The sequence below is a fragment of the Anas platyrhynchos genome, chromosome Z (genome assembly GCF_047663525.1).
Source record: "Anas platyrhynchos isolate ZD024472 breed Pekin duck chromosome Z, IASCAAS_PekinDuck_T2T, whole genome shotgun sequence".
Lineage (NCBI taxonomy): Eukaryota > Metazoa > Chordata > Aves > Anseriformes > Anatidae > Anas > Anas platyrhynchos.
Genome location: NC_092621.1, coordinates 15,401,508 through 15,426,711, shown reverse-complemented (window position 1 = coordinate 15,426,711; position 25,204 = coordinate 15,401,508). Strand labels below are relative to the sequence as shown.

The window sequence follows — 25,204 nt, the reverse complement described above, 5'->3', positions numbered from 1 at the left end:
TGTATCATTACTTCTCAGTATAAGAGAGATAATAACAAATTACTGGTCCAGAGGCTCTTTCTGTACAGCACAGGTATATTTTTTCCTCCATTTCAAAGAAAAGGTGAAAGTAAATAAATAAGCTGCTTTGCAGCAGTGTAATAAAAGCTTTTCTGTATCTGAAAAGTGCATCATACCTTGAAATAATAGGTTGCTCTGTTCCACAGGAAAACAGCGAATTGCCAGTATAAAATGCAAAGTTCAGATAGCTGGAAGCTTGACACTTGGATCTGTCTTCTGATCAAGTGAATTGTACGCAGTGTACCAACACCAGGCATGTAAATACTTGAGCTACACTACAGATGGAGACAGGCAGGAACTCAACTGGGCTTTCCTCAGTCCTTTTAAATTGTTTGGAGATAGTTACCACCAAACAAGGCTACACTATCTCCCTGCAAACATACACCTATCTTGAGCCATTCACTCCTTCTGTCTCTTGCTTATATGAGTGAGCTGCACACAGAAGATGTTCTGGCCAAAAAAGATATTCCTGTAGGAAGATCACTGTAGCTCCTACCTCCTTTGCCTTCTGAAGCTTACCTCTTCAAGCAGGAGCTATAAGCAGCCACATTTACTCAGCATGATAGTTTATTTGCATTGGGTTCTGTAGCTGAAGCTTTTATACAGAGCATAAACCATAAGAGAACAGCAATAGCCCTCCTTTGCTTGTCTTTCAGCAAATCATTAAGACACCTTAATTAACAAATATATTTTTGTGTCTGGGTGCGAACAAAATGTCAATGGTACCCTTGAGGTATGAAGACTGGAGAGCTCTCACCAGCTCACCTAAAGCAGACAGCTGTATCTGGTCAGCTAGGTAGCTTGTTAGGCTCTTAGCTAAAATGGTAATTTAGGCCCACCTGACAAAAATACGTTTACTTTCCTTGAGCCGTTTCTGTCCACTGAGGATCAATTCAGCTGGTAAGTCTACCATCCTTTTGGCTTTTAGATGAGACAATCTACATCAGACCTGTGCTGTTTGGATCAGCACTTGGAAGCCTGATTATATACCTCACATGCCACTGGACTTCTGTGTAGAAGAAACTGTAGAATCACTATACAGTGATTCCTTGGGGAGGAAAGGGTTTACCCGTGTCCAGTTGGATTCCAACAGCTCCCTCTCTACTCCTGGATAGAGAAGACCAGCAGTAGTAAATTACTACATTACACACTGGGAAACATTCAAAATATGGCATTTTTCATAGAGACAGACTATCTGGCGTTTCTGACTTTTCAGAGTTCAGTACTGGTAGGTTTTGGGTATAACTGTAAATAACTATCGAGGTCTGTCAGAATATCTGATTTGTAGATTGAACTGTAGGTGTAAATCTTGAGCTAATGCAGTTTATTTATTTGCAACCACAGGCTGTTCCAGCCAAAGGTAAACTGGCCTGCTAAATTAGTAACACATGTCTGGGCCAATTCTGGGTACAGCATGTCCAATCTCTATCTATAAATTTAGGCCTGTACTTCTATTTTTAACTAAATACATATCAGCCAGTGAAAACACTGAATCCAGCAGGTATTGCCTCTCTTCTAAGGAAAGATGCCTTACACTTTATTCAGTAAGAAATACGTGATCCTGACAGAATCTCTCTTCTCCATAAACATTGAATTATCTGAAATAAAACACGGTGTGTCAGGACAGATCAAAGACAATACATTTATTAAACTTTGAGGAAAACAAACAAAACACTGACATAAGGAAAGTTAAATAGAAACTGAAAGACACATCTTCTGACCGGCTTATAATGGCTTGTGTGACCAGTAAAGTACCAAAATGACATTCTGAGTTTGATTGAGGTATTTAACTATTTTTGGCAATAGAAACAGAGTAAGAAACTTCTTCCAAACACACACATAGGCATTACTTGCATTAGTGTCTATCATCTATGAAATTTTATATGAAACTAAATAATGTAGCTGTTAGAAAAATATAGCAGCAAATTAGCAGAATATCTAATGCACATTTACCATAAAGTACGTGCTAAACGTAAAAATCCCACTGAATAGTTGGGCCCAGTCCTGTAGCCCTTGGTCACAAAGAGAGCATCAGTGAGTTCAGTGGGAGACATCATGAGCAAGACCTGCATTCACTGCACTTCACACGCTGTTCAGGTCAGACAATGGCAATGAACATCCCCATTTGTTTTCTCAGAAGAACCCCGTCATGACGGAACTATAGCCTAGCAAGGTAACTTCTGAAGCAATAACATTTCATTACAAAGCCCTATCAAGCTCTTAGTATACTTAATAACAAAGAGAGCATTCCCACTGAGTTTTGGCTTTCTCGCCTTTCCTAAGAAAGTCTGCCTAACGCAGTCACAGGAGATGCTGTTAGGCTGCAAAGAAGATAAACTCATTTGAACAATACTGTATTCAATTTGCTTGTTCCATTGAAGCCTTTCAACCCGGTTTTAGCTTTAAAAATCAACTGCTGGCCAAATCCTGAAGTCCTTGTTTTATTTTCTTAATCAATACTTCATGTGGCACAAACAATAACTGTAGCGGTAGCTTTGGCTGTTGGAGGGCTTCAGAAGTTGGTCAAAAGCAAAAAGATTATGCTGTTAAGTCACCAGAGCTTATTCATATGTTTTCAAAATTTTTCAATTAAAGTGTAGTTTCATGCTATTTAATTTTGTGGTCAACAAAATCTTGCTTATAAAAAAGTGTATTATTATCATTAACCAGAACTCGACGAAGAACAGAATCTTTTGTCCAAATAATTTGTATAGTTTAAAGTTTTCTATAAAACTTTAAATTTTCTATATATTTCTATATTAGTCACCATAAGAAAGTAATAGGATCAGTTGCTCTAAGTTCCTACGATATTTCAAAATTTCTCTACAGATTCCTCTGGAGGTATAAAATGGCTCTGTAAAAATCTATTTTTAATTTTTGCTGCAAACAAAAATTTTATAAAACAGAAAACTCCTTTTTAAGATTGCAGCAATTACGCTCCTTGGATGGGTCATCATAATTAAACTACAGTGTGTAGTATAATATAAAACATCTACGCTTTTTTGACTAAAATATTAAAATACATTTTATTAATTTACATAGATCAAAATAAATGTTTTATTCAAATTACTTTTTTTTTTTAACCTATGCTCAGTTCCCAATTATTGATATAAAGATCTCTGTCAACAGCATTTGATTTTTACTAAATTCTTAGACTTTAGACCACCTGATTTTTAGCTTTATCGAAAAGCATGATTTACTGTACATTAAACATAGTCATTTCAATGTTCAGTATCACAAAAATCAACACCCACGAGAACAAGACAGTCACGGCTAGTAAAACAGTCTCAAGACAAATTCATAGATAATATTTACAGAACAATAGGAATATTTTGATGAATATTTTATGCTTCAACACTTGAGATAAAATTATAAGAACCACGAGAAACGTTTAGACTTCATTTTGGTTTCAGCATACAAGCCCAAGCTGACTCTCTGCTGTGAAATACTGCACACACCTAGTCAAAGGAGAGCTACGGCATGATTTTGTTCAGCTGGTCTGTGCTCACATAGCCACAAGACATGTTGAATTCTTTCTCTGGCACAGGCAGTGCAGTTGCATTGAGCACAAGGCCTTGTGGAGAGTGAACTATATGGATAGAAGTATAGTCTGGGACAGGCATCTCCAGACCTGGGGTTTCTGCCATTGAAGCCCCAAGACCGATACCAGTAGTGGTAAGGCTTTCTGTGGTGAAGTAAGCGTCCTCATTACAGCTTTGCTCCTGCACACGCGGCTCATCCTCTTCCTGGGAAGTCACAGCAATACATTTTTTCACATCTGCCTCGCAGAAATAGGCACTGTCCATGTCAAAGCTTTGTTCTGTGCAGCCTTCACACTGTGCTCTCCCCACCTTGGATTTCTGCCCTGGTGAAAGTACAACACTGCCTGATGGAGTAATATCACTCACTTGCGCATAGAAGTCAGTGTTTGTCAAGGAATTCTGGTTACTGAGCTGGGTATGGACTGATGGACTAGCTGAGTCGCTGCTGTCTGCAAAAGGTGGCCACGACTCGCTGCGTTCAGACTGCGTATTGGTATGTGGCTGCTGGGCGTCTGCGTCAGCAAGAGTTGGAAGGGACTCGTCATCATCTTTCCTGTCAAGGCACAAGAGATCTTCTTCTTTATCAGTTACCTTTTTGAACTGATCGATATCAGAGATGGCATCACACGTGTCGCTTGCACTGAAGTCTGTCTCTGGAATATCTGGTTCGCAACAACTGGCCCGTCCAGAATCATCATCCTTTGCTCCCAAGCAGCTGTGTGATTTCAGACGATCATCACTCAGGAGCCTGTCGGTGTCTGAGACTCTGTTCTTTTCATCGGAGTCGTCTATGTCCAGCTCAATAAACTCGACCCACAAGTCATCATTGTATAGCTGTGTCTTGTAGCTGTCATGGCTGGCTAAGATGGAGTTCACTTCATCTAGCTTTCCTTTCTATAAAACAAGAAAAAAGGGATGTTGCAAAGAAAAGAATAACGATGTCTGTGCTTTTTATGATGTCAATTTAAGCAAAAGTAACTGCGGCTGATCTAATAACTGCAAGGTACCATTTTTTTTTTTTTCTGTATTTTTGAAAACTAATTTGTTGCAACTCCCCCATGTTGCCATAAAATGTAGCAGTTTTTTCATACAGATTTGTTCTGCTAGGGACAACAATTGTTACCTGTTACTGGGATTCCCACTGTAGATTTTAAAGCACAAAATTACCTTCAGGAGATCTGGGTCAATCCCTTTAATCTTTGGAACTGGCACAGGAGGAAAAATCAGCATTTTTAACCTGGAAAAAATAAATGTTAGTTTTTAATTTACAGCAGTCCTTTCTGAGGAAGCTTGAAAGAAAAGAGCTTTACTTTGTGTTTAGACTTACTTAAAAATTGAAATGCTTGAAAATTCAATTTAAAGTAGTGCTTAGGAAAAGAATGATTGTTATTTTTCTCTCATTCCAAATAATAAAAAAGCTTTCTGCAGCCTGCCTTGCTGAAATCATATACACTTATGCTGGACTCCATTCTGACACCATTCTGTTATTTTAACACTCATAGAAGGAGAGTAAATTCCTAGAGCATTGTCAATACTTTCCCTTTTTATGTAATTTCCCAAAGTTCTTTTTTTGAGGGATAAAGTAGTCTTGCATAAGCCCAATAAATTTAAAGAGGGGAACAGAAAAAGGGAGTTGGTGAAAAGAATGAATTACTTTAGAACTAATAAATAAAACAGAAACACAACAGCATAAATGCAGGCCAGTATTTTATCTCTATGACTGTTGTGTTTTCTGAATTATTAATGCAAAAAGTAATATATAATAACAGCAAAGTTTTATCCTTGTAGACAAAGACTGAGTAAGTTGCTTATGCATGTACACACTGTGAAAACAGTTATTTTTCTAACCCTTCATAAAAAGAATTTCAAATTATTTGGGAAATAACATTGATAAAAATCCAGCATCAGTGGGTGATGCCTATCCTCCTCCATTTTACCTCCCTGCTTCTTTTGCAAACAGATTTCCTGTACTCCCCAAAAGAGAAATTCAGTGTTGTTTTTATACTGGACTACTTGCCTATTTTAGAAGGTAAATGGTGAGAATGGTAGAAACAAATCCAATTATTAATTTTGCTGTAATGTTAGTGACCTCAGCAAGGTCCAGGGATTATCAGAGGAGTCTGAAGAAGTGCTAGAGAGAAATTTAGGCACCTTCTGCTTAACTACAGAAGGCCCACATTCCCCAGCTGTTTTTGTTTTTTGGCAGACCCTCAAATGTTCTGCCCAGTAAAGCCTCAATGAGAGCCAGAAATCCTGTAATTTTCCACTTAATCCCTGAAGGGGTTGTGCTAGCTGTGCTGTCAGTGTACTAGTTTAAGATCTGCATTTCCAGTTGAATCCACAAATCAGATATTCTGGCAGGACTGGGCACTGCATCTAACAAAACAGCTGACAGAGTTTACCACTCTCTGCCTCGAGAAATAATCAGGGAGAGAAAACTACACTCAGCCTTAAGGTAGTTTAAGCCTGCATCTCTCAACTCTCAAAGAGAATGGCCTAAACCTGGGGCATCTGTCCTAGAGAGCCTAGTTCAGAACTTGTCAGATCAGATTGAAGAAGTATGAATTTGGATCTTTCCAGATACAGGAAGAAACAACCTGGATATTTTGCATTGCTGGAAATCTGTGCAGCCTCTGTCTCCTCTGCAGGAGGTATTGCCACTCCCAGCACAACATTCATATGCACCAGATTGAAGGAATGGGAGGCGTATAGGTCCAGAAGTACATCCTGGATAAAGGGTACTCAGTGGAGAAAAGTTTTCTCCAGTAATCATGATTAGCACTGAAGTAAATGAGCTGTGATCAGAGACATGCTTCAGCCCTTGGGATTTTTTGTGACCAAGCCTCTCCTTGCTCAGTGTGTCGAGTGGTAAGCTTCTGGTCCTGTGTGTGAGATCTCCTTGCACCAATCTGACATGTCTAGCTTTTGCCATTCATTGTGTTGGGAACCTTGACCTTAACTCCAGGATCAGGATACTATTGTAGGGAGTGGCTTACTGGAAGTTGAACACTGCTAAAGCATAGAGCTGCTGGCCTAAATTATTTTTTTAGAGGTAGCTCCAACTGCACCATCTTGTTTTCATTTCAGTGACATTGTCCTTGTACAATGCAAAACACTTCAGTGTTCATTTTTCACGTGTATATATAACACCACTAACAACATGCCTGCGTGCACTGGGGCTGGACCATGGTGCTGCTCCATAGTCTAGGACAGTATTGTAATGACATCTAAGGTGAATTAGTTCTGCCAAAGCCCATCCCTGAACACATGTTTTAGGGGATGAGTTCACTCTGAGACCATTCTGTCATTCTTATAAATGTGCCATCGTGTCATTTTTACAAATGACACAATCCTGAGTTTTGTCTTATTTTGTTCCTGTTATTTATAGGAGCGGCAGTCTATCCACAGATACCAAATACTGCCCTATGACTCAAGTTCTTTTCCTTGGCTCAGTAAAGAACTAGTCAGATTACTGGAATAGTCCAAGAACAAAAACAAATATAAAGCCATATGTTTGAGTGAAACTTTTGAACAGGAAGTGTGTAAAGACAGCATTTACAAAATTTGAATGGACAAAAAAAACCCAACAAAACTTCAAAGCCTAAGTACATTAACTAAGTAAATACTGTATTATAAAATGTTCTGCAATCTAAAATGAATGGAAGCTGTCAAAATAATCAGATTCCTCCTGCTCAAGGACCAGTATGTACATGTACATATACCAGCATCCATGTAACTTAAGAGGATGGACAGCAACAGTCAAAATAATTTCTACTCCCCCAAATTTGAAAAAGTTGAAGCATCCTTTTTTTTAAACTACAAGTAAATAAAATCTGATGGACAAAGATCCCTACCTTGGTTGTTTAGACAACAGGATTAAGATCACCGTTACAGCCAGCCCACATGCTCCGAAGATAACAACTAGGAACCATGGAAACTCAATTTCTGAAAACACAGAGCAAAAACATATTAGCAGGAATCTGCATCTCTGTTGCCTCTTTAACTTCCACCTTCTCTGCCAAAAGAATTCCAAAGTCCTACAAATTTATAGAAGAATTTTTGGTTATATAAATGTTAAAGTTCTGTAGCAAGAAGAAATAAAAATACCCTTTGGTATCAACAGCTTCCATATTGCATTCATGACTCTACCAAGACTCCTTGCAAAGACAGAGTGAGCTTTTTGATATGAACAGGATCTTGGCACTGACAATATATGTAACGGAAGAAAACAAGAATAAAATTCTGCCTGCTTGGGACACACTACCAGTAGTCTTGTTGCAGAGCATGCGATGGGTTCTGTTTGCCTAAGCTGAGAGAACATCATTAATAGCATGTAACTCCACTAAATCATAGACAAAGTATTCCTCTCTCTTAGAAACTAAAATATGGTGGTGTCAAAAGCCATAATATTACTCTTTTCAAAGGCAGAACATCACTCTTTCTAAAGGCAGAACATTAATTATGTCATGGGCTGTATCAATCAGTTGCAAAAAAAAAAAAAGAAGAAAAGGTCATTAATTGAAGTGATGTGGTAGGAACAAAGAAAATGTTGGTAAATGTAATGCTTTAGCTTTTAAATACTGTCAATTCCATTATACTTACACCAACACTGCAGAATACAAAGTATAGAAAACTTTATTCTGGCTGTAGCCGTAGTTTCTTTTAATTTATTCCCAAATTTAAGTTTTCCATATCAACTTCACTCATTTTTTGGGCCAAGAAATACTGGACAGGGAGCTTTAGAATTCTATATGTGAGCATAAATATATGGCCTTTTGGGGAAAAAAAAATGTTTTTAGGCACCAGTTTTAGGTATCTGCTCCCAGCTTAAAGTTTTGACTGCATGTTTTCAAATCTGAGTATTTAAGGTTCTATCTAGACGTGTCTGTGTTAGACAGGTCCCTGTTTTAATGGAGAACCAGTAACTTCTTCTAATGTCAGTAAGACCAGAGTCTACCTTCTTCAAAAAATTAGCATACTATACTTCAGTTTAGATACATAACTTTTAACACAGAAAATTTCAAGTCTGTGTTCCTAAAGGTGAAATACAAAACAAGGAAGAATACATTTTGCCAGACCCATCTTACGCTTTCTCAGTTTTCCCTTGTCTACTTCCAACTTGTATCCTGATTCAGCAGTGCTGTACATGTAAGAGAACTGATCCAGCAAATAAGATCACTTCTGCTATGTGAGATGTACAGAAAAGAATCAATTTGATGAATTTGGATTGTAGTGACTGAGGAAAACTGTGCTAGTATGATGGCCTTCGATTTTCACAGTATTTTAATTTTGCTCATATGAAAACCTTGGTAATGCAGATTGATTTGGGGTAACAGAACAATGTGGATGGAACATGAGCTATTCATATAAATGAGGAATGAAAATTAGTAATGCAAAGTGTTAAAAAGGGGGCTATGTCAAGACTTAGGACGATAAGAGTTATGAGTGGTTTGATTTAACTCCTAAACTAATACTTTGGAAAAAGAGGCAAAGCAGTTTGTTAAAACAATTTGCTGATGACTTCATATTTTGAAGAGTTAATTTAGTAGCTCAGACCTGAGAATGCTTTATGAAAAAGTACTGTCTCATTCCTTTCACAGAAAAAATGCGGTGCTCAATGGTTGCTTCTTCTTCTGTTTTTAACAGCACTTTAAAAAACAACTACAAGCACAAAAGAAAGAATATGAAAAACACTGTCCTTGATTGAACTAGGCAGATCAGGAAAGCACATCATTCTGATAACAAAGTCAGCAAATATTAAAACACCTTATTAGTGAAAATTCTCCTCTTCATTGCTGGAGTGCTCAGCTTAAACAATGAAGGATGAGATTTAACTGTCTTTATTTTGGGCTCTATAGCATTTGCAAAAGCTGATATTATTTCTTAAAACTATCTGTACTTTTGTTCTCTGATGAGCTGGGAAACAGTCTTGCTGAATGTAATTCTGAACCTGTGTATGGAACTTGCACATTCTCAATCTCACCAAATGATTTTCATGTGGTAGGCTGAATCATCAATCCATTTAAGTATACCACATCAAAGGGAAGGAGAAAAAAAAAAAAGGCATGAAGACAGCAATGGTTATAAAAACACTTCATTGCACCTCACTTATTTACCTTCAGCGCAATGAACAAATTCAACGCCTGCTTGAGAAAAAGATACATAGAGGATTTCACTGAACTCCCCAAATTTTTCGGAGGTACGTTGTCTTGATCGGACTCGTATCTCATAATCTCGTCCCATCTTCAGAGAGTACAGTGGAACCATTGTTGAGAGCCTGGGTTCTAACTGTAAAGACAGAATGACTGTGATTTATCTGTTTGAGTTTAACCTGCAGTTTAACACTACTTCTTGATTTCAGAAACAAACATTTAAAGGCATTTTTGCTACCTGGAACTTCAAGAATACATTGAAGAGTTCAGAGAAAATTCACATAATTCCCTTCAGACTTACTAGCTACTGGGCCTTGTTGTGATTCAGAAGACCAAACAGAAGAGAATCCAAGGTCTCTATATAAACAGTGAAAAAGGGCAGCTGCCCCCACTTATATGCTCTAAGTGGGTAGTGTGAGTATCTCCCACTGATCTTACCAAGCTGAAAATCCTTCTTACTGTTGACACAACATTATTGACTTCATAGTGCCAAAAACCTTGCTAAAGTAAAGTGGATATCTTAAAACTATGGAATTAATTGTAAGATGAAAAAATATTTAAAAGTCATCTAACCAAATTTATTATATCTTACAAATATAAGTATTTAGGCAAGGCTGCATAACTCTCCAAATCTTCAACTATATATAAAATGGGATAATGTATGGAGACTTTGGTAGAACTGTTATCACATTGTATGTTTTGAGACTTCTATATTAATTACAACATTCTTACTTACTGCTGCATATCAAACTATGCTGGAAGTCACACTGTAAGTCTTAATATGTGAAATCTCTCTTCTACTGCTTCTCTCAGAATATGTATTTGAGCTTCAACAGCCCAACACAAGTAAAAAAAACAAACAAACAAACAAAAAAAAACAAGGAAAATGTGCACAAAATATAAATCAACATGGCAGATGTTTTGTACTCTACTTTTACTTCAGAAGGATGATACTGGCAAAACTCACAGTGGGCTAAGAATTAAAACACCTGAAAAATAATACCTATTGGGGATTTCAAAAAAGAATGAACAATCCGCTGAGGGCACTGGGCCTGTTCAGCCTGGAGAAGAGGAGGCTGAGGGGAGACCTCATCACAGTCTACAACTTCCTCGTAAGGGGGTGTCGAGAGGCAGGAGACCTTTTCTCCATTAACACCAGCGACAGGACCCGCGGGAATGGGGTTAAGCTGAGGCAGGGGAAATTTAGGCTTGACATCAGGAGGGGGTTCTTCACAGAGAGGGTGGTTGCACACTGGAACAGGCTCCCCAGGGAAGTGGTCCCTGCACCGAGCCTGACTGAATTTAAGAAGAGATTGGACTGTGCACTTAGTCACATGGTCTGAACTTTTGGGTAGACCTGTGCGGTGTCAAGAGTTGGACTTGATGATCCTTAAGGGTCCCTTCCAACTCAGGATACTCTATATTCTATATATTCTAATCCAACCCAATAATCACTATGGCTGCATAATCTAAATTTGAAACAAATTCTATTGTTAGCTGTGATCTGTGGAGTACTTGTGATCCTTGATGCTTCTACACCAAGTGTTCTGACAGGTAAGTGGTCAGATTTTGGACAAGGCAGTGATCAGGCAGACTGCTTTTCTCTGTTAGTGGATGAGCACAAGATCCTGAAGAACCATTGCTCTATGCATCACAGAGGTTTATAATATGGTAAACCCATCCAGCTTCAAAGTGTTGGGAAGGGAATCTGATCTATGTTAATCTAGTTTACTAATTTTGTGTGATGAAGCCACAAAACAGAGCACACTGCAATTTTACAGCATGTAACAATGCGTTTTTTTTTCTTCCTTTTTTTTTTTTTCTAGAGCAACTAATGGAGTTACTTAGGAAATGGGTGCTGGCCACACAAAATTTTATGCATCACAGATAAGAGCAGCACTTGGAAAAGGCAGTATGCAGGCCAAAATGGAGTGCTGAAGGATGTGAAGTAGAGTTGCTGCAGCTGTATAACTGCAATGACCTGAAATTGGAAAGGGTTGCTACAGAACAGGTAACTGGTTAATGGGCAGGATGCCCCCAGACCATCTGTGGACTAACAAAACTGCACATGAGAACAGAGAGGTTAGCGCATGAACTGGAGAGATGAATAGCATTTCTCATATGGATGAAATTAATTAAAAGCCATATGAGAGAGATAACTAACAAAAATGCATGCAGCAGACAACAAGCATTTAGTGTCTGAAGGGGAGCTTCAGATGCAGACTGCTGGGTTGCTGGGGCTACGATCTGCCTGCTGTGCTCTGCTAAGTGAAAACCCACGGCCATGCTGGGCTGTGACGGTGCTGCCTGTCTGCAAGGTGGTGTTAAAACAGGCCACGGAGCAGCCCTGTCCCTGGTGGATGGGAGGCACTGGTAGCAGAGGCTGGCCCAGGCCTGACAGGCCCTGTGGCGGTGGCTGCTGCTGACCCTGCGGTGAGGCCTGGGAGATGCACGGCCAGGGAGAGGTTTGGGACTACCCTTAGGGCAGGCACAGTGTGAAGTGGGACACCCACACCACACGCAGGTAGTAGGTTGCACACCCAAGGCAGTGTAGGGTTTAGTTAGCACCCTGCAGACTAGCAAGCCCAGCTCTCAGGACTTGATGATCCTTAAGGGTCCCTTCCAACTCAGGATATTCTATGATTCTATGATTAACCCGCTCAGACACAGTGCTGTGGGGATGCAGCGGTGGAGGCAGCATGCCATGCTTCCCTGCCCTAAGCACACTGCACTGCACTAAGAAATTGACCTTTCCAATCCAAAATCCAACAACTTAGCAGAGCCAGCAGAGCCCTCGCTGGTCTAGCCCTCTTCAGTTTTAGTCTAGTGACTGTAGTGGACAACACTGCATCATGAAAGAGTAGAATTTTAAAATGATACCCAGGACCTAGTACCAACAATGAATGTTTTTCAAATTGTGAACAGGATGAAATTTGGCTTTGTCTCAAAACCAGCCACTCTATAAGGGTGGGGATTGTATTGTTGTTAGCAAGGTTCTCAAAATAATTTTGATCCTCTTATCACTGCAATCTACTGTTATAATAGTTAACCAATTAATGTCTTAGTCCTCTTTCAATATGTACATTACCTATTTTCATTTAGAAAATTGATTGAAAAAATGTATGATGTATGAAGTACCAAACAAGTTCATCCCCAAACCTCTAACAAAATTAGATGTAAATCTCAGCAAGGGTGTAACTTAGAATTTAAGCACTATGAATTCATAACTATATAATTTTTGGATCAGTTATATGTACAAACCATTATTATATATTTATGCAGTGTGAGATTATCCTTTGTGCATAAAACTAGTAATTTGGTAAGAGTTTAACACACATGTCTCTCTTTAGTGCTTCAACACTTACTTTAGAAGCTGTTTGTGAATGCAATGAATGCAGAGTGAAACTGCTGCTACACTACTAACAGTTTTGCCACTGTCTTTGTCCAGAGCAAGTTGTTCAAAAATTTCTTTTTTGTGTTCTAATTGATAGGTTCTCAATGTCATGTTCGTGCTTTTAAAATGAAACATACAATAACAGTACAATATGTACAGCTCCATTACAACATAATCTCTAGTACTGTTTTTTCTTGAGGTAAGTACAGTATTCAGCAGTATCTGTTTTCTGCAAGAAGAAATACTGAACTTCAAGGTTTGCTCTCCTGAGGAGAACCATTCTCAAGGCATACTGGAATTATTGATGATACTGGAGCAAGAACAATGGTTTAGTAGGGGATTTATATGATTGATATCTAAAGGATTATAAAAAAATCAAAATGTACATTTTTAAAGAAGTACCTGTATTACCACCTGCTTTTGTAAATCTCATAAACACCTGTAGATTTTCAGGTTCTTAAGGAATACTGATTTACTCCCTAAAGTTAAGTCAATTCACTTAAAATATAGAGGCAATACAGTAGATATAGAATCATAGAATCACAGAATGGTTTGGGTTGGAAGGGACCTTAAAGGTCATCTAATTTCAACCCCATATATAGCTTAAACAAGTATTCAGAAAAATTCAGAAAATTATTAGGAAAACAATATAGACAATGTAAGTCCTGTTTGGCTTTAGACTTACTAACAAGGATGAGGATAAACAGAAAAAAATAAATTGAAAAATAAATTGAAGAGGATCAGAGGTGAGAAGGGCTCCAAGGTCTTTCATGGATGAAGGCCAACAAACCAACTTGACCATGTTTCAGCTGGTAAACTTGCTTTTTGTAAATTTAGACAAATTCTTAAAAGTACTATCTGCTTTCCTTCTGTCATTTAACTCAGTTCATATTAATAAGAAAACAAAGAAAGGGTTCTGCTCTGAAAAGATGTTCTTACTGCATTGAGCATGTATTCAGAGAGAAGTCTCCATATGCAAATATTCTGTGACATATTGGCAGTTAGCCTATACATTTAGGTAAGTTGGGCACAATTTTTACCTGTAACAGGAAAACTAACTACATGATAAATCAGTGATTTTCAAATGAAAATTTAAAAAAATTGAGGCATAAACACTTCATAGTATACATTTTCATGGATTACCCCTACAGTCACAAATTTCACCTTGCTCTCTTGCATGAAATCTGTATCTCTTACCTGTGTTGCATTGATTTTGTTTATTGTATCAAATTTTAAATTATAATTCAATCTTTTACTTATTTTTTAATCCACTGAAACAATATTTATAAACACCAGAACTTTATAAGTACCCTGAAGAATCTGGACCAACGTAGTGACGTTTTCCAAGCAAAAAATTCCTGTTATAACTACTAAAATTCCATGCACTTTTTCAAATAAATGAGGTTTATGAAAACAATACAGAAATATTTTATTATTGAAAAATGTGTATATATTTGACTACTGCTGCACTTTCTAATCTAACTCCGGGATTTCAGGGTCTCACTGTCATCCTGTGTGCCAGCTTTCTTGACATGTAATGTTACAACGTTTGTGAGAAAACTTGAAAAGAATACAGGTACATTGTTTAAGATTTAAGATATTGTCTAATTAGCATTTACAAACCTGTTGCTTTTCAAAAGAGCATAAAAGAGGATAGAACAAGCCTGCACTGTACTATGACTATTGTATAATAAATATTTGCTCCATACCTCCTTCCATTTTGTCTCATTAACTTCTTTGTACTGCAACTCATACTCCAGAGTAATCCATCCCTTCTGAACATCTGCTGTTGGTGGTGGATCCCATCTTACTTGGATATCCCCATGGATCCCAGTTTGACTAGTATTTAGCAGAGTCCAGTTAAGGTGGACAGGGGGATCAGGTAGTACTGTTTAAACAGAGTATTTGGAATGAAACAGCCAGTTTTCAATGCGATATGACCATTCTTACTACACACTTGTAAATGATTCCAGGACTAAAAAAACATATTAATCACATATCTGCTGATTAAAGTCAAAACCTATGAGTCAATGGCAAAGTCACTGGAAGCCTGATAACAAGAAGGCACCCTGCTACCAACATGCTCTCCATTAATTTTACCTGAACAGTTAATAACTAAGAACAGACTAAGACTAAGAACAAGCTACCTATTAAAATATATTTTCCAATAGAAGCTTATAAAACACTGCGGCATAAGTAACTCTCCATAAAAATTTATATTTAGAGTTCTCTCGGTAAATAAAAACTATAATTGAAGTAACACAGAACTATAAATATTCAGTAACGACTTCAAAAATAATGCAGAAATACACTGAAAAATGATCGTATCTGAAAAGTGATTTGTATTTTACTGCACTGAAGAAAAGGGTACAGTGAATATTCTAGTCACTTGCAGGAATAAAGTGTTAACTGCATGTCCATATATCACTGATCTGGACAAGCAATAATGTCTGGAAAGTCCAGACAGTCACAGTTCATATTGCAATAAATATAAAGTGTAGCTTGGAAATGCTAAATGTCCTGATTCTGCACATTTGTTGACTGAGGAACAAAAACCTACTCGGTTCCAGAATTTTGCAGAAACAAGATATTAACACCATCCTTGCTCAAACTGACCAAGGCTACACAGCATCCATTTGAAAGGGCTCAGAGTGACAGCAAAAGCAAAAACATCTCCACACATTTGAGAGAGCACTGGTCTTCATAAAGAAAAAAGAACCAAAATACACACTTGCTTTTATCCTTTTAGCTTGCTTTCAACAGTGGCACTATTTTCTAGGTGTAGATCACATTACATATTTTTCAAATCCAAATCCCCTCCCATGTATTGTATTTTTTTTGCAAAGTAAATTTTCTGAGGGGGGGAATTTAAATACAATATGAATTATGTGAAAGCTTATAGAATCACATCTATTGCAGTATAAAAATACAGAGGTAAAATGCATAATAGAAGCATACCTATTTCATCAACACTGAAACATTTTTCATCAAATACTTCATCTTTATTGGCAAGCTTAACACAGTATGGTATCCATATAGAGGTGTAGGATGTGTTGAAATAACAGCTATTTTCTCCTGCAGTGATATAATCAGGACATTCTTTCCAGTCTTCATCATTCCTAGAATGACAACAAAAGTATAAGATACGTGAGAGAGAGATTTATGGATTTTACAAAGTAGAAATTATAGATGTTACAAGACACAATGTTGATAAGTCACATCTTCTATGGAAATGAGAAATACATGCCAATATTTTCTGTGATTTACAGTACTGTGATAATACTGTGATTTGAAGAGAAATAACCACCCAAACAAGCTACATAGATGTATTTAGGTTCTCAGAGGTACTGTTAGTGACATTTCTATGCTTTGCATGGCATTTCTGTAAGACCAGTCAGAGGCCACATGTTAATGACTGCCAGCAAGCATGAACTTTAGTCAATTTAATATGTATTTAAGCAACTTTTCTTCAGGCAAAATTAAATTGCAGTAAGAAGCCCATCTAAATGATGAGATCTGAAACACTGAAAGCCAGTCCTTAAGGCAGTCTGTGCTGCAACACTTGCAAGGCTAAGGAGAGGGAACCTCTGCAGGGGAACCAAAAGGGAATGTAGGCACTGGGGGACTGACTACTCCCATGGAGGAGACCTGGCACAAAACAATCCAGAACTGCGGGATGTGAAAGAAGGGAAGAGAAATACAGTGCTGGGAGTGAGGAAGGGCTAAATTTCTTGGGATAAGGAACTTCTAAAACACAGGGTTGGAAGTACTAGCAATGAAGCCACTTATGTTTTTCCATTCTGAATTCAAACATTTAAAAATGTTCTCTGTAAATAGAAGAATTGCAGCAGAAAATGTAACATTTGCATATTTCATTTCATCTCTTAAACAAAGAGGAAACAGCAGATCTATATAGAGTGGGATGAATTCTCAGACTGCAAAACACAGATCCTTGTGTAGGGTCATACAACCAAACGGAAAGAAACTAGCAGGTCTAAACCCCCAGAATTATTTATTTAAAGAAAAACAGGAACAACCATACTATTAGAAATATTCTACACAAAAAGCATCAGATATTCAGCATTTCTGGAGTATTCAGATATTCAGTATTTCTGAAGTCATTTTAGGAAAACAAATCTCATAGTGAACAGATCTTCTGTTCTGAGTAGGGATCTTTTCAGAAATTACAGTCTTGGTTTGCTAAAAATATCATGTAAATGCCTTTTCTTACTAAGAGCTGTTCAAACTACAGAGAAGAGGGATTAGGCTAAAACAATTATTCCAAGTGCATCCTTCAATGCTGGAGTGGGTGCTTAAGAAGTAAAAACGGCAGATGCTGCATAAATGGAACGAGGAGCATTTCTGCCAATAGGCAAGGGTCTTGTATTTAGCTGATGAGACCAGACACGTTCCTAAAGGAAATGCTCCTGGCAAAGTCAGGACTTGATAAAGGTGTATGAGGTCAGATACTATGACTTGTGTTAAGCAGGAGACTGTGTTAGCTGATGTAGTTCAATCTTGAGCCTTAAATATTGCTTGCACATTAAAACAGAACTAACTTTTATGTGGTTGTTCAGTTCACATCTGTTATTGCAGTATACTGATTTTTCCTAGACCAAGATGAAATACATGATCTGTTCAATGTATGTGGTACTTTGTTGTACGTTTAATTTTTGAAGTTTGTACTCTTGGTGCATGCCACTAACAAGTGACAGCTCAACGTGTACATTTAAATAGTCGTTTTAACTTGGATCCCTGTATTTCTGAGCACTCTGGGAAAAGTGGTTGGAAAACACGCCTAGCCATTAAGCTTGTTTCCTAAGCAAATGTATCATCACCTGTAGAAGTGTCTGTAGATCAAAAAGGTTGAAAACCAGTACATTAGATGTAACAGGCACGCACATTCTCCTCCTATTCCTGTGAACAAAAGGCTTTTGTTTCCTAAATAGCCATTACTGGGTAACATGGTAATGTGCATGTTCTCTTTTCATCTAATCATTCTAACAACCTGAAAATTACAAAAGCTTAAGTGAAATATGAAACTGAATTCAGCAGGTCTCAATGAAACATAATCCCCAGCCTCTGAGCAGGCTTTTTATCTGGACCTGCACATTCAGCCTTCAATCTAGCAATTGATCAATTACTGTTTTATGTAACTTTACTAACAATTCAAAGGGGCTTGTATTCAAACTCTTCTTCTGTACACACACATAATGAATCTCACAGCTGCTATTAAATTGATAAGGAATAAACCGAAGTTCTCCATTAAAAAACCCTTTCCAAAGCCCTACAGTGTTCAACTTCAGATTCTGAAATCTGGACCTATATTTGGTAGGAATGTGTTATAAATTTTGTCTCCCAAGTAATACTTGTGACTGCGTAATGCTTGATAATTAGCAAACAAATGTGACATTGAAAAATACGCACTTACAACATGGTTTTATGCCCTTAAAAATATTCTGGTTCATATCATATCACATCTCAGCAATGAGGTAACAGGAATACAAGAGTATATGACTTCTTTATCTTTTCCTCTTTCTTCCATTGTTTCCACAGTATTACCTTTTCATGTACAACAGTTGTATTGTTCCTGGAGCAGTGAGGTTATACAAATTTCCATCAGTCCAATAACATGAAAATGTCTCCAGTTCAGGTGATCTGCACTTGCTGATTTGTGGCCATCGTAGAAGATCTGTCAAGAAAAATCGCAGGAGACAGAATGAGACAAAATAAAGAAATCCACAAGCCAGACTAACATACTGTTAAAATGAAATTCAGCATTTTTTCATATGTAATTAACTTTTCTTTCAATTGCTGATGTACAATGAGGCAAGATTTAAATTCCTCTTACATGCATATATCCAGGTGACTATACCTGTAAAAAGCCAAATTTGAAAGATGGGTCAAGTTCACTTTTCTATGTGTGAAGATGTTATTTCCACAGCCTGACACCCGGAGTGGGGAATTGCCAATGCTGGAGCTGTAGTTCAGTGCAGATACACCTGAATTAGCCCTGCACTTTTTTAATGAAACTGTGGTACTGCAGAGCTCAGTATTAGACTAACCGCAGCTCTGTATTTACCCAGCTGAGCAGTTTTGCAACGTGTCAGGGCCTGTAGTGCTAACATTAGAATTGCTACCTTGAACTGAGTTAAGGTTTGTGTATGTTATGTTGTGTAGATATAACCTTGGCCTGACAGAGATAAGGGCAGCTCTAAGCATGTGCCTGTTCTGCCACATGCTGTTTTGATACTCATCATTTCTATTCTTTGTCAAAACTGAAGTGATGAAGATCCATGAAATGACTAGTGCAATTAGTCAGCCTTGTCAGCCCCATAAAAAAACTAAAAACAGAAGTTATGGGTATGATTCGCTGCTTACAAAGTAAGTATGTAACTTCTTTCCTGATTTTTCAGGGTCTAATCAAGCTGTCACTCTAAAATGCCAGCATTTCCTACTTGGCCTGCAGAGCTTTCCAGAGGGAGATGCATATGGAGGTGTCTACCTCTCTTCACTTACTATCTGGGAAATATGATAATCTATTTGAGAAAATTTCTTCACTGTGCACCTAAAATTTGTGTGTTATTCAGGTATTTATGACCGGTGAAATGACCCCTGGCCAGGGAACAACGTGATGCTACTGGAGCCTGCATGGGAAGCTCTGCAGAAATATTTTTGCAGCATCACAGCTGTAAATATTTGCTATGAAAGATTTATACTCAAAGCTGAGAAAGCACTAAGGTACAGATATCCAGCAGATGCATCCTCCTACGCACGGGGATTTTGTAGTCTTCTTGAATGTTAGCTCCTTTATTTACAGCTCAGATAGACGCAGACACTGAATGCCAAAGTAATTTGTATTTCTTTGGCTTATTGGTTTAAATCATGTCCTCTACATTCTGCACTGATGAGCATCCATATCAGGCAGTAACTAATACATGAATATTACGCATTTCTGTTTTCCTCACCCCATACCATTGCCTCATTTCACACTTTGGACATTGAACAAGGCCTGAACTCATGAATGTAAATAAGAGGTTTCATAAGTCTATATTGACCTATCCTCCCCCTTTCCCCCCCAATTTGAAATTCTTCTTGCCAACCTAAAATAACTGCTGTTTGATTCAAGAGATTTAAATAGAAATGTTTTTTCCTTAGTCAGCATGTTCCATTTTAGTGAATTTCAAAGAAATTTAATTTTTTAAGTTGAAAGACATTTTCAAATGAAACGTTGCAGCAAAAGGAAAAAAATCAAACATTTTTCAGAAAATATTGAAATTAAACATTCAGGCATGGCACCTGGTTTTTCATGGTATGGCATTCTGTACTTGATGGCTTTGGCATATATCCCAGAATGCTTTTGTCTAACCTTGATCTGAATTTTTAGACAGTTTCACATCATTCACCAAACAATATTCACCTGGCAGAAATCCTCATTAACCCATGACCATGACATTGCAAACTATTATAACATAGATCTAAAATAAAATAGAATTAGAGATTCAAGAAAACTACTGTATTTATATTTTCTTTAATTCATCATAGTTTCAACTTTTGAACTTTAACTTAACTTACATTAAATTTGGTATTTTTTCTGTAACAGTGAAAACTCAAGTCACTGTTAAAAAAACAACAAAGAAAAATAAATGTAATTTTGTGCATCTGCTTCAGAGACACGAGTAAAATTGCCTCAGTTGCATAATGCCTATAATCAACAAGACACGTCTCTCCCTCTTTCTATAAACAGTGTGCAAGGAAGTACATGCTATGGCTTTTCCTGTTTCTATCCTCAGCTATGTGAATTAAGAACAAATATAGCTAGTTTCACTGAAACAGGTGAAAGAATTTAAGAAAATGATATACTGGAAAACCCTCCTAAGTTAGAATATTTCTGTTGATGCCTGCACTTATTTATAACTAGAACTTAACCATATTTAAAGCTCATGCAGACCATGTCCTCATCTCCAGGACAGGGGTAAAAAAAGTCACACAGTAACTTCCTAACATGACCAAATAATTTAACGGAGTCAAAACATTTTGAGACGTCCACCAGGATCTTCGTAGAGGTGCTGCTATATCTTAATACTGAATTCTGTTCTATTTACCATCTTTACAGAGAAGCTAAATTAAAGACTACGAGGCATACAAGCTCTTCTAGGAAAATGGGTAATAATGCAGCTAGAAGTGCTGTTGGTTATGATGGACAGGAGTAGCAATGCACACAGAATTCAGATTAAGACTTGGTCTCTTATACCCTAAATTCAGAGGAATGAATTCTTAAGGCCCCACTTTCTATTCCACTCCCTTGTGACAGGATTTGATACTTTATCTTGCAAGTGTTCCTTCAACATGCACAAGAATTTGTGAGCGCTGAACAGGTTTGTTTAGGATTCATATACTACTGGTTTACTGGACTGTAATTCCTATTTTTGTTCCCTTATGGCCAGTTTCATTTGTAACAAAAATGATCTTCTGATTGATCATTTCCAATTTCTGTGTCGAGTTTCCATCCTTCAAAGCCACATTTTTTCATCAGCCTGACTGATGAAAACCTTTTAATACTTTCTCGTGTAATGCTTGGCACTCTTGGGGTACATCTCCTGAATTTCTTGTTTTTATGATCAACATTGTACAGGACCCTGTGTGAGCTCCATCTCCTGAACAAACTGTACCAGACTGTGATAAATGAACACAATAGCTCAGCTGAATGCATTTAGGCATAAAGGCAGCAGGCTACTGAAAGTAAAGGATGTCAAACTCTGAGACTTAAAATAGACTAGGAAAGCAAAATATAACATGGGAACATACTTGCTCTTTTCATACCTGCTCTGAAAAGTTATGGTCAAATTGTCATGAATAAAACCACTCACCTCATTCAAAATAATGACTTGACTAAATACATATGCTCAGCAGCGGAAAACATGGAAAAAAGCTAGTAAATCTGTGGCTTCCACTGTGACTACAAAGGAAGTTTGGTACAAAAATTCCTAGTCCTGTCCCAAGGTTTAGCCGAAATGTTCAGCTACCAGAGCTGAGCTGTGGAAGAGTAAAATAAAATCTCTTTGCATTCTGCTTTCACTCTGTTATGACCACAGATTAGCCATGGTATAAACTCTGGCTCAGCTAGAAGAAACTGTGCCAAAACAGAAGCTGAAACAGTAGTGTGGTTTATGGAAAGAATCAGGAATGCAGATGTGCCATCTCTTCTACTTACATTTCTTTATAGGTCACCAGATGGCATTTTTACATTTAGTGTAGTTCCAATGCTATGTACACTTTAATGATTTAAAAGGGAGTGTGATACAGGAACAGCTTACTGAGAGTTACATATGGAAAGGCCTCGAAACAAAAGAAGGCTTAAAGACAATCTAGAGCTGTCAGGAGGCTAATTCCTGTAGAAATCAAATTTCCATGTGGGTTTTATTTTTTTATTATTTTTTTATTTTTATTTTTTTGTCTAGAAGTCCTTCTAATAAAATTTAATTTTAAAGGGAGCTGGCCTTGAGTGCAGAAGAGTAGTCACTGAATACCAATAGGAACTGAAGTTTACAACTGGGGTCTAGCAAAGCAACTTATCCTCACCTGAGGGACAGTCCTGCTGCCACCAGAGCTCTAGCAGCTCTGCAGGTGGAGCATTGCGTGAGCTGTACAGAAACAACATGTCTTACTAGCACGTGCTTAGGCAGGTGAAATAACCACGAGGATGTGACTGTCACATGAAAATCAAGCTAACTAAGCAGTAAATGGAAAAGGAGGGCATATTTTTGCTGAACAAGCTAAAGTACTTCTTGTGGTAATTTTAAAAGGTTCATGCAGAATTATCAGTTATCAGAACATCTGATACCTATCAAACTTAGAGCAAATGCACTCCTACCTGTAAACTGACAACAGAACAAACCTTATGAAACAGTACCTATCTTCATATAACCCACTCGAAGCATACACACTGTGTTATTGCTAAAGCATAGAAGAAAACAATGGAGACAAACAGGGGAATTAAATATATTTAAAATTGGAAACAGTTATGAAGACCTGGAGTTTTATTTACTGTATCTCAACTTTGAACATTGAAAGTGAATGCTCTATCAATTAGGCTCTGTTCCTGAATCCACCGAGCTCAACAAATGTTGGGCAATTTACTTTAACAGAGGTAGGGTGATTTCTCTGGTACCAGGAAATTCTGGTTCTTTCAAATTGCACAGCAAAATGATCAACATTTGCAGACAGTGGATGATATTTTAAATAGTACTGTCTAGTACTAATAAATTAACAGACACCACATATATGGAAAGTGGGATGCAGAAAGCAGAGACAACAACAAGGTCACTTCCTAATAATCAGGTTGCTTGCCAATCTGACTCAGCCTTTACTCTAGGTACAACTTATCCATGAAGGGCCAGGAACAAAGTTCTGGTACAACATTTTGGGGAAAAGAAGGTAATTTCTTTCATATCAGCATTGAATGAGATCCTTTCCACTCAGCAGAAAGAAAGCCAAGTTTAACAACACTATAATGGATAAAACATTGCAGTGAAGGGAAATGCTGCACAAGAGAGATTTTTGCCCATGGAGTAAGTGTAAATATTGTAACAGTAAATAACAATGTTTTGCTGAGGATCAGGGAACGGAAATATGTTTTCAGCCTTACATTGAAGACTAATTTGGTGACCACTGCTTTGAGCAATAACACACAGGCATTCCTGCTAACAGATGGGAGACATGCACAGTGTTTTGGGGAATGGCCGAAGGCATTTTTAGCAAGTTTGCGACATAGTCAATGAGCAAAAAAAATCAAAGACCAGTTCCGAAGTTTTAAAACACAGAATGAAGAGGTATTGGACGCCTCTTCGGGACAGACTTCTGCCTCTTTTTGTCAAGTGAGATAGATACGGTTAAAAGAATAAAAGCCTTGCAGAAGCAGAGCTTTTCCATAGCATCACAGCCCAATGAGTGTATCTTCCCACACTCTCTGTGCTGCTCAACCTCCACAGCACAGGAGCTGACGTGGCTCACAGATGTGTTGTCCGTGCTGTGTTACTTGGGTACAGCAGAAAATTAAGTAAATAAAGCCCAGCACTGTGGGCAGAACAATCACGCAGCATTACTCAGTACTATGGGCCATGAGACACTACAGAGATGAGCGAGGATGTGGATGTGTGCCATGTTCCATGTGTTTTGGCATTTGCTTTCCACATCACACCCTCCTATGTGCAGTGGTAGAACCACAATTTCTGCTACAGGCAAGCCACATGAACTTGCATGCCTACGTGTGTAAAGTATAAAGGGAAGTAGAGACAGAGGGCACAGTATTTGTAAATGAAAGGCAGTTAATGTAACAAAACCAATTTCCAATTATCTCATAATTGCTCATATAGTTGTAACTCAAATTGAAATTACATTTTCAAGTAAGCATCCATAAGAATAATGATGAACAATGGTTTCATCTGTTCCTGCCATTGCTGTAGATGTTCAGCAATGACTAATGTGACGTGGTAAGGCATATGAGACAAGGTGCATTCTCCCTGGAAGCACAGATGAGTTGGCACCAGCAAACAGCAGTGCAGCAAACAAATATCCTGAGAGGTTTCCATGCCCTTCTTAAAGCAAGCAACGTCTACGCTGCTGACGGTCACCTCCAACATCCTTCCTTCTCCTGCTGCTGCACTAGCTGCCACCCTCCTGCCACAGATGAGTGCTCAGAGCCAGGACTGCTACGTTCCCAGGAAGACCAGCTGAAGTATAATCTGACATTCACAGACTGGGTTCCAGGCTGACCAAAACTCTTTTGTCTCCCCAAATCCTATGAGGAAAATACTCGCAGGGTCTGGGGAGTGAAGCTGTTAGGCTGTGATCCCAAGTCAAGAGCTGCAACTTCACAATTACCTCCACGTAACAGTCATGCAAGGGTACATCATGATGAATCTGACAACTTATTTTCCGTGTTTCAACACCTGCTCGTTTCCGACGAACAGGACGTGCTGTGTGGAAGGGAGAACTTCAGCAGGCGTGCAGCGAGTACTCACACACACATGCTAAGGACGTCCTGGTCTGACCTC

General features: G+C 38.1%; 1 protein-coding gene across 1 annotated transcript in view; it reads right to left on the bottom strand.

Moving 5' to 3' along the window:
* Positions 1-3,064: 3,064 nt before the first annotated feature.
* Positions 3,065-25,204, bottom strand: part of GHR (growth hormone receptor) — a gene marked incomplete at its 5' end in the record, with an annotated part of 90,979 nt that continues 68,839 nt past the window's right edge. Inside the window, 7 exon segments of the mRNA NM_001310347.1 lie at positions 3,065-4,496; positions 4,770-4,839; positions 7,457-7,547; positions 9,719-9,890; positions 14,858-15,036; positions 16,107-16,267; positions 18,711-18,840. Coding sequence (NP_001297276.1) covers positions 3,534-4,496; positions 4,770-4,839; positions 7,457-7,547; positions 9,719-9,890; positions 14,858-15,036; positions 16,107-16,267; positions 18,711-18,840 — 1,766 coding nt within the window. The 3' untranslated portion in view covers positions 3,065-3,533.